Source organism: Scyliorhinus torazame, chromosome 21 (genome assembly GCF_047496885.1).
Source record: "Scyliorhinus torazame isolate Kashiwa2021f chromosome 21, sScyTor2.1, whole genome shotgun sequence".
Lineage (NCBI taxonomy): Eukaryota > Metazoa > Chordata > Chondrichthyes > Carcharhiniformes > Scyliorhinidae > Scyliorhinus > Scyliorhinus torazame.
In genome coordinates, this window is record NC_092727.1 from 112,093,768 (window position 1) to 112,106,371 (window position 12,604).

Below are 12,604 nucleotides of genomic sequence, written 5' to 3' on the forward strand. Positions count from 1 at the left end.
CATTGGGTGCTGGCGAGGACGCCCAAGGCTAATGAGCCGCCAAGGGCGATTGTGGTGAGGGTTCACGGACAGAGAGAGGGTCTTGAAATGGGCCAAGAAAGTGCGGAGCAGCAGCTGGGAGAATGTGGAGATCCGAATCTACCCGGACTGGAGCACGGAGGTAGCAAAGAGGAGAGTGGGTTTCAACCGGGCCAAGGCGGTGCTGCATCGGAAAGGAGTGAGATTCGGAATGCTGCAGCCAGCGCGATTGTGGGTCACATTCAAGGATCAACATCACTATTTTGGAACGCCTGAGGAGGCTTGGACCTTTATTCAAACTGAAAAGTTGGACTCAAACTGAGGGTTTGTGAGGGTGGGGGGGGGGGGAGGTTGGAGATGGCGTCCTGCAAAGGAACGAGCCTGGGGGCGCTGGTGACTGCACCGCTGCCGCTCTCGCTGACAAGGTACACCACGAGTCCGGTGGTGGCGGCAACGCTAAAGATGTGGGGCCAGTGGAGACGGCACAGGGGTGCACTGGGAGCCTCGATGTGGTCCCCGATCAGGGGTAACCATCGGTTCGTCCCAGGGAAGATAGACGGGGGGTTTCAGAGCTGGTATCGGGCAGGGATTAGAAGAATGGGAGACCTGTTCATTGATGGGACGTTTGCGAGCCTAGGGGCAGTGGAAGGAGAAATTTGGGCTACCCCCGGGAAATGCTTTCAGGTACTTCCAAGTGAGGGCGTTTGTGAGGTGACAGGTGAGGGAATTCCCGTTGCTTCCGGCACAGGGGATTCAAGATAGGGTGATTTTGGGTGTATGGGTCGGTGAGGGCAAGGGGTCGGCGATATACCAGGAGATGAAAGAAGAGTGGGTGGGAGGCTTTGGTAGAGGAGCAGAAGGGTAAATGGGAGGAGGAGATTGAGGAGGGGCAATGGGCTGATGCCCTAAGTAGGGTTAATTCCTCTTCTTCGTGTGCCAGGCTTAGCCTGATACAATTTAAGGTGGTTCATAGAGCGCACATGACGGGGGCAAGGTTGAGTAGGTTTTTTGGGGTAGAGGACAGATGCGGGAGGTGCTCAGGAAGTCTGGCAAACCATGTCCATATGGTGTGGTCATGCCCGGCACTGGAGGGGAGTGGCGGGAACAGTATCTAAGGTGGTGCAAGTCCGGGTCAAGCCAAGCTGGGGGCTAGCACTATTTGGAGTAGTGGACGAGCCGGGAGCGCAGGAGGCGAAAGAGACCGGCATACTGGTCCCTAGTAGCCCGGCGAAGGATCTTGTTAATGTGGAAAGAGGCGAAGCCCCCCAGCGTGGAGGCCTGGATAAACGATATGGCAGGGTTTATCAAGCTGGAGAGGATAAAGTTTGCCTTGAAAGGGTCTGTGCAGGGGTTCTATAGGCGGTGGCAACCGTTCCTAGACTATCTCGCGGAGCGTTAGATGAAGGCCGGTCAGCAGCAGCAGCAACCCGGGGGGGGGGGGGGGGGGGGGGGGGGGGGGGGGGAAGAGGGGGATGTCCTGCGTCCGGGGCGGGGGGGAGAAGGGGGGCTTGTTTGGGGGGTATATGAGCAAGAAAATACATGAAGGATCTGGAAAACTGACATGTATGGGAGGAATCCAATGTACAAAGCTCTGTATCATATAGATTTACTATGTTCATGTCTTGCTATGTGCGCTTTCTTTCTTTTTGTTACGGGTGGGCGGTTGTTTGTAAGGGTGAAAAACTGTTAAAATTCTTAATAAATATATATCTTTTAAAAAAGAACGGAAGCAGAAGATGCATCTCAAGGTGCTAAAAATCACAGCAGAATCATTACCATTTAAGGGGAGGCAGTGGTGTAGCCGGATTGTTGCTGGACTTGTCATCCAGAGACATACCTGAACAAGGTTCGAAACCCCATCACGGCAGATGGTGAATGAAAATCTGGAATTAAAAGTCTTGATGACCATGAAACCATGGTTGATTGTCGTTAAAACCCATCTGGTTCACTAATGTTCTTTTGAGGAAAGAAATCTGTTCGACCTACATATAACAACAAGTGGTCGACTCTTAAATACTCTTGGGGATGGGAAATAAATGCTGACATCCAATGAACAATTTCTTTTTTAAACAGTAACTGCTGCCCTAAGAAAATGGAGCCGGGGGGTATGACTGCAAATTATTTAACCCAATGTTGATTTTTGCAAGTATAAGAGTGCCAGATCCAAAGATGACATGCTCTTCTAGCTTAAACAAGAATTGTGTTTGTATTAAAGGCCTGAATCATTGGATTTATTTTTTAAACTGTAATTTCTTAGTGGTTTTGCTGAAGATAAGTTGTGAGTTTTGTATATGTTCTCCAAAGAAAGGTTCCGAGTAAACCTGGCATGTGTTCAATGACCAGGAAGCAAGTGTTGAACTGTACAGGAAAACATAATAGATTTTTCATGTGCAAAAGGATCCAGTTATGAACTTTGGAAAACCATTCCCATTGAGTGCATTTTTTCTATTAATTCAAGGGATGTGGGCTTCACTGGCAAGACCAGCATTTATTGCCCATCTCTAATTGCCCTTGAGAAAGTGGTGGTGAGCTGCCTTCTTGAACCACTGCAATCTGTGATGTAGGTACACCCACAGTGCTGTTGGAGTTCCAGTATTTTGCCCCAGCAACAGTGAAGGAATGGTGACTATATTTCAGAGTCAGGATGGTGAGCGGCTTAGAGGGGAACTTGCAGGTGATGGTGTTCTCGTGTATTTGCTGCCCTTGTCCTAGATGGTAGTGGTCATGGGTTTTAGTGAGTTCCCGCAGTGCATCTTGTAGGTCCGTGTCCTCCAATTAGTCGATCGTGATCGACAGATCGATCCCGGGGTCTTGAACAATTGATTGTCATTGCCTGCCGAACCATGCCAAATTGCACGAGACTCGAAATGTATGTAATGACAAGCGAATCAGCTCATTGCCTGCTAATGACAACAAAAATCTGTGGGACTCGGGCAACAAGATTCTCGCAGGCGCTAAAACTTTGAATAAGCTGGTAGGAGACAAAATGGTGAGTGTCGAGCCAAGGATTTCCAAGAGAGTATGACCTACCATTTCCACCAGGAATGGGAAAACCACTTTCTTTTTGTGAACGTCATTTGTCAATAGAGTGTAGCCTTGAGTAAAAGATGATGCATGCAAAATTTCAAGAAAAATGTCCCTTTAGACAGCACGATTTGGTCGAAGAAAGTCAAGCATAGAGGCCTCTTTGCATTAGCCACCTGCTGGCGAAACAACTTTGCCATCAGTGATGGTTTCTTATCAAGGCGGCCATGACGGTTGCTGCTGACACTCTGTTCAAAGAGTTGAAAAACGAAGATGAAATCATGACAGCCATCAAGAGCAAGCAGTTTTGCGCTCTAATAGGAATGTTGTCTGAAAACGTATCTCCGCAAATACACCCAAGACTTATTGGGCTGTGAATGTTGCTCACTGTAGTTTCATGAACCAGTAGGCGTGACGGATACGGCCGAGCTGATTGTTTTCGTTTGCATGGCATTCAGCAACAAAGGAGGGCTTTCTCACTCTTTTGCCAGTCGAAGAGAGGACAACAGGCGAGGATGTCTACAATGAATTCAGAAGGTGAGTGACTGAGAAAAATATTCCGATCAAGAAACTGGTTTCAATCACAACATATGGTGCACTTTCAATGCAGGCTTGTTGCACTTTGCAGAAATGATCTTGAATTCCCCGCCTTTGTCAATACTGCTGTGCTACCCACTAAGTGTTAGGAAGCAAGATCATTAACTTTTTTCATGGAATGGCAGTTATCAAAGTTATCAACTCCATTCGTGCAAGAACTCTGCAACATTGCTTGCTCAAATCATTACTCGATGAGCTTGAGGTCACCTATGGTGAACTAATCCTTCATGCAGACGAGGTGGTTAAGTCAAGGAAAAGTCCTCTACAGAGATTTTAGATTTGCTCCCTGAAATAGTCATCCTTCTTAAATCAAGAAATGAGGTATATAGTGAGCTGCCAGATAATGCATGGTTGCTACACTTTTTGGCAGTTCTTAACGGACAAAAATGCAAAATTGAATGAGCAGAATCGTGAACTTCAAGGAAGGGACAGAGACTTACCACATGTTGTGAATGCGTTCAAGTTGAAACTGGACCTGTGGTCCCCTCTCAGTTAAAGAACAAAATTACAGCACACTCCCCAAATCTGGAGTAAATCCAACAACAGGTCAAATAGAAACGGTTCCATCCAAATAAATTCTGGGACCACCTGAACAAATACGTAAATGAATTCAACAGACAATTTGAGGAGAGACACAAGTTGGAACAAATCACTTTGTCACAAACCCTTTTCTTCAAGTGGACACTGGAGAACTGACCGCACGATCTCAGCAGGTGTTTGAACAAAGCAATGGACTTGACATGGAAATCAATCACCATGCAAAATGACATTAAGCTGAAAGCTAGGTCAAAGTTTTGGGACTTGTAAACAGAGAGAAGTACCCTCTTCTGACATCCTGCGCACTAAAGGTGAAGGCCTACTTTGGTTCCACATACCTTTTGTGAGATGGCTTTTTCCCAGATGAAAATCATTAAGTCCATGTATCGCTCTCGTCTCGCAGATGCCCATCGTCCATCAAACTATGACCCAGTCACAGTGTGCAAGCGCACATATCGCATGAAGAATAGGTGAGTGTCATGCATAGCGTACATTTTTTGGTGTTTTCGTAGTCAAATTTTTAAGAGTAGATCTTATGCTGCATTTAGATTCTAAAAGTGATCCTGTGCTTAAAGGTTGGAAACCACTGTTGTAGATAGTGTACACTACAGCTATTGTGCGTCTGGTGGAGGGGCTTGCTTTGTCCTGGATGGTTTTGAGCTTTTTTGAGTGTTGAAGGACCTGCAATCAGCCAGACAAGTGGAGAGTATTCCATCACACTCTTGACTTTGTGCCTTGTAGGTGATGGAAAGGCTTTGGGGAGTCAGGAGGTGAGTTACTCTCCCCAGGATTCCTAGCTTCTTGGCCTGCTCTTGCAGTCATACTATTTATATGGCTAGTCCAGTTCAGTTTCTGGTCAATGGTGAGCCCCTGGATGTTGTTAGTGGGGATTCAGTGATGGTAATGCAATTTGTCTGAGCAGTTAATAACTAGGGTGATTTGAGATATTTTAAATTCACAAATCACACTGACTCAGTCCCCTTCCTGGTCATCTGAACCATTCTGTCCACAACCTTAATGTCCTATGTGACCTTTTTGCTGCGTTTCCAACCGCCTATATTGTTTCATCACCAACACTATATACCTCCACAATAGCACCTATCTCGGCGTATCTGCTTCTGTTTAAAATTAATGGTCAGAGATGAGGAGAATGTTTTTGAGAGCTGTGCAACTTTGGAATCTTTGCCTCAGAAGGTACTGTAGGCTGTGTCATTGAATATTTTTTAAGGCAAAGGTAGATAGATTCCGATTAGGAAAGAGAATCAAAGATTATTGGGTGTAGATGGAAATGTAGAACTTGAAACACCAGCAAATCAGCCTTGATCTTATCAAATGGTGGAGCAGGCTCAAGGAACCAAATGGCCTTGTATTTTGTATGTTCGGATAAAGTTGCCTGTGATTTTCTTATCTCCAGTTTTTATTATTCTGATGCCCCCCCACCCCAGCCTATCTTTCAACCAGTTAAGGTCACTTAAAACTCTTGTGCATATCTAACATGTGCCAAGTCCTGTTCATCCATAACCCCTGTTCTTGCAGGCCACATTGGTTCCCACACTTCAAATGGCATTTTTTTACAAGAAATCTCACCCTCCTGTTCCAATTCCACCAAGGGCTCATCCCTCTCTATCTCCAACCTCTCTTGATACCTCTGAGAAGCCTGTGTTTCTTAAAATCTGCCCTGTTGTCCAGTCACCATTCTGTTCACCTAGGTGTAGGCAGCCCGACCTTCAGCTGTCCAGACCTTGAGGCCTGAAATTATCTCCCTAAATCTCTCTGCCTCGCTACCTCTTTATTTCAAATCCTCTCAAGAACCTAAGTCCTTGACCAAACTTTTGATCATCTGTCCGACTGTCCCCGTTCAGCTTTTTCTGACTGTACTCCTGTGAAGCACATTGCGATCTACCTTTTTGTTGAAGGTGCTAAACAACAGCAAGTTGTCTCCTTGTAGAAAATATAAATAGTCACATGGTAATACAGAACTTGAGCACTGCTGAAAAGAGGCATGCTGTCAAAGCTTTTTGTCTTGCACTCAACAGGACAGCTGCAAGAATACCAAATCTCAAGGGAAAAACATATACCGCTCAAGAAGAGGGTGCTTAATTGGTTTGCAAATGAACTCTGGCAGAATCATGGTGAATGCACCAGGGAGCAATTAACTGCCAAGCTTTTGTTAAAAAAGACGAGTTGCTTCAAGGTGTAAACAAAGATTGGATGACTGTCCCCCAAATTCTTTTTTCAGTTTGAAAAAGGCGTAATGTGTGGACATGTTCTTTCTGGTTGCAAAGGACTGGGCCTGGTGTTTGAAATGTAGAATTTTAAAACTAGTTTTTCATGATGCTTTTTCCAATGGATAAGATTTCTGCAGTAACGTCAACATTTCTGGGGGTTTCTTTTGTTTTTCATAGCGTTTTAATTTATAAAATAGATGTTGAATGAGTCACAACATTTCTTTTCAAACTGGATTGAAAATTTCTATCTCCGACTCTGCAGTCAGGAGATGATGGAACAACCGGGGACACATGCAACCGCCCAGAAATTAGGGAGAGAGGCACAAGCGTCCAGAAGTTGGCGAGAGAGACACAACTGGGTCACATGGAGAAATTGGGCCCTAGGATGTCGACATTTCTGTATACTGAGACAAAGAGCAAGGCCCAGGCAACATGGAAGATTGGGACACCGTAATAGTGCGAGAGACACAATGATTACGCAGACTTGTACAAGACAAAAACCGCAAGATTTCTAAGACCAAGCATGTATTTGAGAGGTGGAAAGATATAAGGAGCTATAAAGATTAACATATAAACATCAGGTGAAAGGTGGACTTGAGAGATCAAGTTAGATAAGTTGTTTGTTCTGGTACAACATGGTGGAGTAGAATTTCCTATGTATGTGTGTCCCGAGACATGGGAGTTTGGTGTGTAAAGCAAATAACAAACTAAAGATTGAGGAAACTCTGTCACAAGTGTATTGTGCAAAATTGCAGCATATACAGATTTCATTGCTGTTTTTCATCCGTCTGTCAATTCCTATGCCAAATGCATTTCTGCCCAGGAGGACGGTGATTGGTTAGGTGGTAGGGAGATCAAGGGGGGGGGGGGAAGAGATGAATCTGCAATTACACTGCCACCTGTACTATTAAAAACCAGTAGCTTCCAGAATTGCTGTATCTAATCTGCATGAATGATAGATAGCTTGAAATTTTCTTTTTTTCCCCCCAAGAGTACCCAATCATTTTGTTTTTCAATTAAGGGGAAATTTAGCTGGGCAAGCCACTTAACCTGCACATCTTTGGGTTGTGGGGGTGAGACCTATGCAGACACGGGGAGAACGTGCAAACTCCAAACAGACAGTGACCCGGGGCCGAGATCGAACTCTGCATCGTAGGCAGCTGTGCTAACCACTGCTCCAGCGTGCCTCCATCGGAAACTTTAATTTTCATATTTGTAGAAGGATTATGTAGTTAAGTTTGGGACTTTTCTTGACCCTGATAGTTTATGCCAATTTTTACACTGTTACCTGCTAATTAAATTGGCAGAAAATGTTGGGTGTGAATAGACATTGTTATGATTACTTAAATTTTTGTAATCCTTTTAAAAAAAATTTAGAGTACCCAATAATTTTTGTTCCCAATTAAGGGCCACCAGAAACCAAAATAGCCAAATTCACTGATGACCCCCACAAATGAAGACATTATCAACACTATTCCATTCTACGTAGCTTTTGCTCTATGATGAGACAGACCCAACACAAAATTATTTAATTAAAGGGCAAATGCTTCTTCAAATAAAAAGGTAATATTCACTTTGAACAGTGGATACAATAAAGGTACGTCTCACACAACCGTAAGCATTCAATTCACTCCCTGCACAATGTGGCACTGTAACTACACAATTCCACAAATTGACGTTCTTTATTCATACAGGGTAGGTCAGGATGTCTATTCGACAACAGCTTTCACCTTTGAGTTTCACGGGTACGATTATCATCAGCAAGGCCACTTATGGGGAAAACATCCAGCAGCGTCTCTGTGCTACTCCACTTCCAAGGCATTTGCTGTTTATCGCCAACACGCACAGTACCTCCGAGCTCTTGTCTCTTTTTCTGCCAAACAGTAAAACTGACCACCTGAGCGTGATGTGCTGCTTTTCGCAAACATTCTGTGATCCTCTTTCTGTCTCTTGTTTGCTTTCTCCTATGTGTCTGCATCTGTGCACTGATCTCAGCCCATTGCACTAATCAGACCTGTTTTCTGGTGGTGACTGCTTTCTGTGCACATCTTACCACATAATGTATACATAATATTGGATATCACTTTTCAACATCTTTATGACAGCAGAGATATTTAATTATCATCCTTCTGTGTTGTGTGGTTAATATTCTATCATAACCTCTTGAGGAAATCAAGCAGTAAAAATGGTATTAAGTGATTATACGATTCATATAATTTTCAGATTGTGATGATGCTTAATTAAATTACAGTTTATATGTAATCATATTTAATCTTGGGGAAAGGATCCGAAAGGTCCAATAAAGTACAAATTTATTTGCAGAGGTCCTCAAACCAAAGTGGACAGAAATGTCTTTGTGCAAGTCAGAGATTGAACGTGTGCACAAAGTTCTCTCGCTAATGCTGAAGAATTTAGAATGTCCAATATGGTGAGTAACAGTTGTCTTGTTTCTGAAGTATGTCGTCTGAGGCGCTTTTCATTTTGAATATAATTTGCCTGATATTTGTGTCTAATTGGCTGCTTTAGACAAATATGTTTAGTACACCTATGTCCTGTACAATGTTGAAAAGGCAGGATTCTGTTCTTGTTAACCATGCTGGATTCTGGTGCTTCTTAACTCTGTCATCTCCAAATAAGCTCACTATTAAAGTAATGTGGTATTTCCACACTGATTTGTAAATTCCTAAAATATTTTCAATTATAGCTTTCAAAAGGGAATCAGATAAACACCTGGAGAGTAAATCTCTAGAGCTACAGGGAGCCGGGAAGTGGGACAAGTTGCGTTGCTCTTGTGTGGAATCAGCACAGACTTCAGAATCTAATGGCGTCCTGTGCTGTAACCAGTCAGTGACAATAGTTGCTGGTTGATTTTTGCAGTTACGTGTAGCATTCGTCGATTTAACCCTTTCATTTATGTATTAGCTTAGAATTGATGAAAGAACCAATCTCAACAAAATGCGATCATCAATTCTGTCGGTAAGTAAAATATCCACTTTTCTGAAGGCATGACACTTGGTGCTCCTCCTAATTGTTGAACCCAAAAAGATTGATAGAGATTACTTGTTCTCAGGCATTACTCCTTGTTAAATCTCATGCAGATGTGTGCAGGTGAAAAAACCTTTGTTTCAGACCTTAACTGGTAAGTGAGTCAGCCATGACTCAGTTGCTAGCACACTCCTTTCCGAGTTCAAGCCCCACTCCAGGACGTGAGCTCAGGCATGAAGATTGACTCTCCAGTGCCGTACTGAGTCAGTGCTGCTGCAAAGCTGTAGTTGACGACTTTTGGGTGAGACTTTAAACCGAGGGTGGTTTAAAATATTCCATGGCATTATTTTGAAGAAGAGCTGTGGGGCGTTATGTCTGATATCCTGGCCAATCATTATCCCTGAATAAACATCACAAAAACAAATAACCTGGCCATTAACACAGTGTATTTGCAGGACCTTGCTGCCACGCTTCCCAAATTACAACAATGACCACACTTCAAAAAGCACTTCATTGGCTGTAAGACGCTTTGAGACATCCTGTGGCTGTGAAAAGTGCCACATAATTGCAAGTTTTTCTCATGTGTTCAGCATTACATAAACAAATGCAAATTCTATTTACAGTAGAAGCTATGTTCTTTTGTGGCTAAGACGTCATGTTTGCAATCTCTATTGTGAATTATGATTCTTCTGAATTAGCATTTTCAATTTATTTTCACGTGACTGTTCGCATTTTCTTGCAACAGTAACATGACCTATTCCAAAGGAATGCTCCTTGATTTGGACAATTCATTTAAAACAAAATGCTGAGACTCTAGTTCGGCCATTTATATTACCGGCAGCTCTATTTTGAATTGAGAGCCGGTTATTTAAATCTAACCTCACAGCATTATTTAAATTTGAATTATAGGGCTTTGTTCCTGTACAGAGGTGTGCTTTAAACACTTTTGGTTTGAAGAGTTACTAATGAACTTCCATGTACTAAACTGTAAATGTTTGTACTATGGTGATTGTTGGCAAAATGAACTAGCTACTTAAAAAAAAAAGCTAGGGCTAGTCAAAATGTTTGATTACAAAACATTAAATTATTAGAATTTACAAAAATCTTGCACTTTGTAAAGTATAAGCAACAATGTTTTATTTTTAAATCACTGGCCCAAAGCCTGAAATTTACAAACAGTTTTGCAAGTTTGAAGATCTCGGGAATGACAAATCACCCAAAAATAGGCAGTCGAGAACTCCACAAGTGATTTTAAATTAGTTTATTAAGAGAGATAGTTTAGATGTAATGCACCAGCTAAATAGACAGGGAAAGTATAGGCCCATGACTGTTGACAGCAGTTTACTGATTCCAGAGGACAAACCGACAGACGACAAACTGACAGGGGGCGGCACGGTGGCACAGTCGTTAGCATTGCTGTCTCACAGCACCAGTGACCCGGGTTCAATTCCAGACTTGGGTGACTGTGGAATTTGCACTTTCTCCCTATGTCTGCGTGGGTTTCCTCCCACAGTCCAAAGGTGTGCAGGTTGGGTGGATTTTTCCAGGGATCTGACAGGTGGGGTTACAGCATTAGATTGGGAATGGGGCGGGTGCTCTTTCAGAGCGTCGGTGAAGACTTACTGGGACGAATAGCCTCCTTCACAGTATGGGTTCGATGAGTCAGTGTTAACATGTGTAATATGGGGTGGCAGCATTTTGCTCTTTTTTTTCTTATAAATTTAGAGTACCTAATTACTTTTTTTTTGTCACAATTAAGGGGCAATTTAGTGTGGCCAATCCACCTAACCTTCACATCTTTGGGTTGTGGGGGTGAGACCCACACAGACACGGAGAGAATGTGCAAACTCCACACAGACAGTGATCTGGGGCTGGGATCGAACACGGGTCCTCAGTGTTGTATGCAGCAGTGCTAACCACCATGCCACCCTTACATTTTGTTTTCTATCCAAAGTGTTAGGAAATTCCTTTTCTGTTTTTGGAAATCTTTTTATTGGCATTTCTCATATTTATAAACTATTGTATACATTCATCACATTTTTCTTACCCGCGTTAATTTACTTTATTGTACAGAAAAGTTTATTTTGTCTTTTAATTGGTCCTATATACATTTTTCCGCCCTCTGGGCCGGTCTATGGTTTCCCCCCTCCCCCCCCCCCCCGGAAACTCCTTTTCTAAACCCCCATATCACCTGGTCTATCTCCCATCTGAAAAAACATCTGCCTCTGAAGACCACATTTACTTTATTTCCAGGGACTGGGAGATGTCAATCTCTTGTCTCAATTCTTCTAATCAATGAATAGCAGAGAGGTATCCAAGATGTTCGGGCAGTTATCACTTCGGTTCATGTGAGCAATGCCACTGGATATGCAAAAACATTTTTTCTAAATAATCAAATTTTGATTGTTACGAGTACTAATGGTGAGAAATGATATTGAAACCGAGTTTGTCCATGTTTTTCATTGAACAATTGCCAATGGAGCAGTGATCCAGTGCAGTGAGTAAAACATCAGTTTATGTCGTCATTTCACCTCCAGCGCTTTTTGTTTTTAATTTTCTTTTTCTAATTTTGTGAAGGTTCTGTATATTGAAGCTTTTTGATGAGAAGAAAAGTACTATACAGTGTCCATTGTGTAATAACACATTTAGCAAGAGGTAGGTCAGTGCCAAAGTAAAAATTGTTGTTTCAATGTATTTCATATTCCATATTGGAGGACATTGGGGGGGGGGGGTGCAAAGCAATCTGCACGAGGGCTTATATATTGGTATATCTTGTATTGCACGAGTTAAAATTATACTCCTAAGTGCGTATGTCTAGGTTGGTTTTACAGTGATCTGCTCCATACTCTTGGGAGAGATGTTGGCATAGTAATAATGTCACTGGGCTAGTAAACCAGATGTCCAGGCTAGTACTTAGGTGTCATCACTTCAAATCCAAGTTAAATTCAATTAATAAAGCTGGAATATAAAACTTGTCTCAATGGTGACCATGAAACCATCATTGATTGTTCTAAAAACCTATCTGGTTCTTTAGGGGAGGCAGTCTGCCATCTTTACCTGGTCTGGGCTTCATGTGACTCCAGACTCTTAACCACCCTCTGAAGTGCCAATGCGATGGGCAAGACATCCCGTGAAAGAATATAGCAAAAAAAACCTTTGGTTTATTCTAGCTCATTCAATATTCCCCCAATGCCACTACTTCAACTTTCATGGCC

The 12,604-nt window shown here is 42.8% G+C and overlaps 1 protein-coding gene across 5 annotated transcripts in view; it reads left to right on the forward strand.

Annotated features, from left to right (window-relative positions):
* Positions 1 to 12,604, forward strand: part of LOC140398505 (breast cancer type 1 susceptibility protein homolog) — a 96,431-nt gene that overhangs the window by 4,419 nt on the left and 79,408 nt on the right. For all 5 annotated transcript variants that reach the window (XM_072487269.1, XM_072487266.1, XM_072487267.1 and 2 more), the window contains 3 exons: positions 8,727 to 8,832; positions 9,327 to 9,380; positions 11,967 to 12,044. In XM_072487269.1, the coding sequence (XP_072343370.1) occupies positions 8,753 to 8,832; positions 9,327 to 9,380; positions 11,967 to 12,044 (212 nt within the window). In that variant the 5' untranslated portion in view covers positions 8,727 to 8,752. The remainder of the gene's footprint in view (positions 1 to 8,726; positions 8,833 to 9,326; positions 9,381 to 11,966; positions 12,045 to 12,604) is intronic.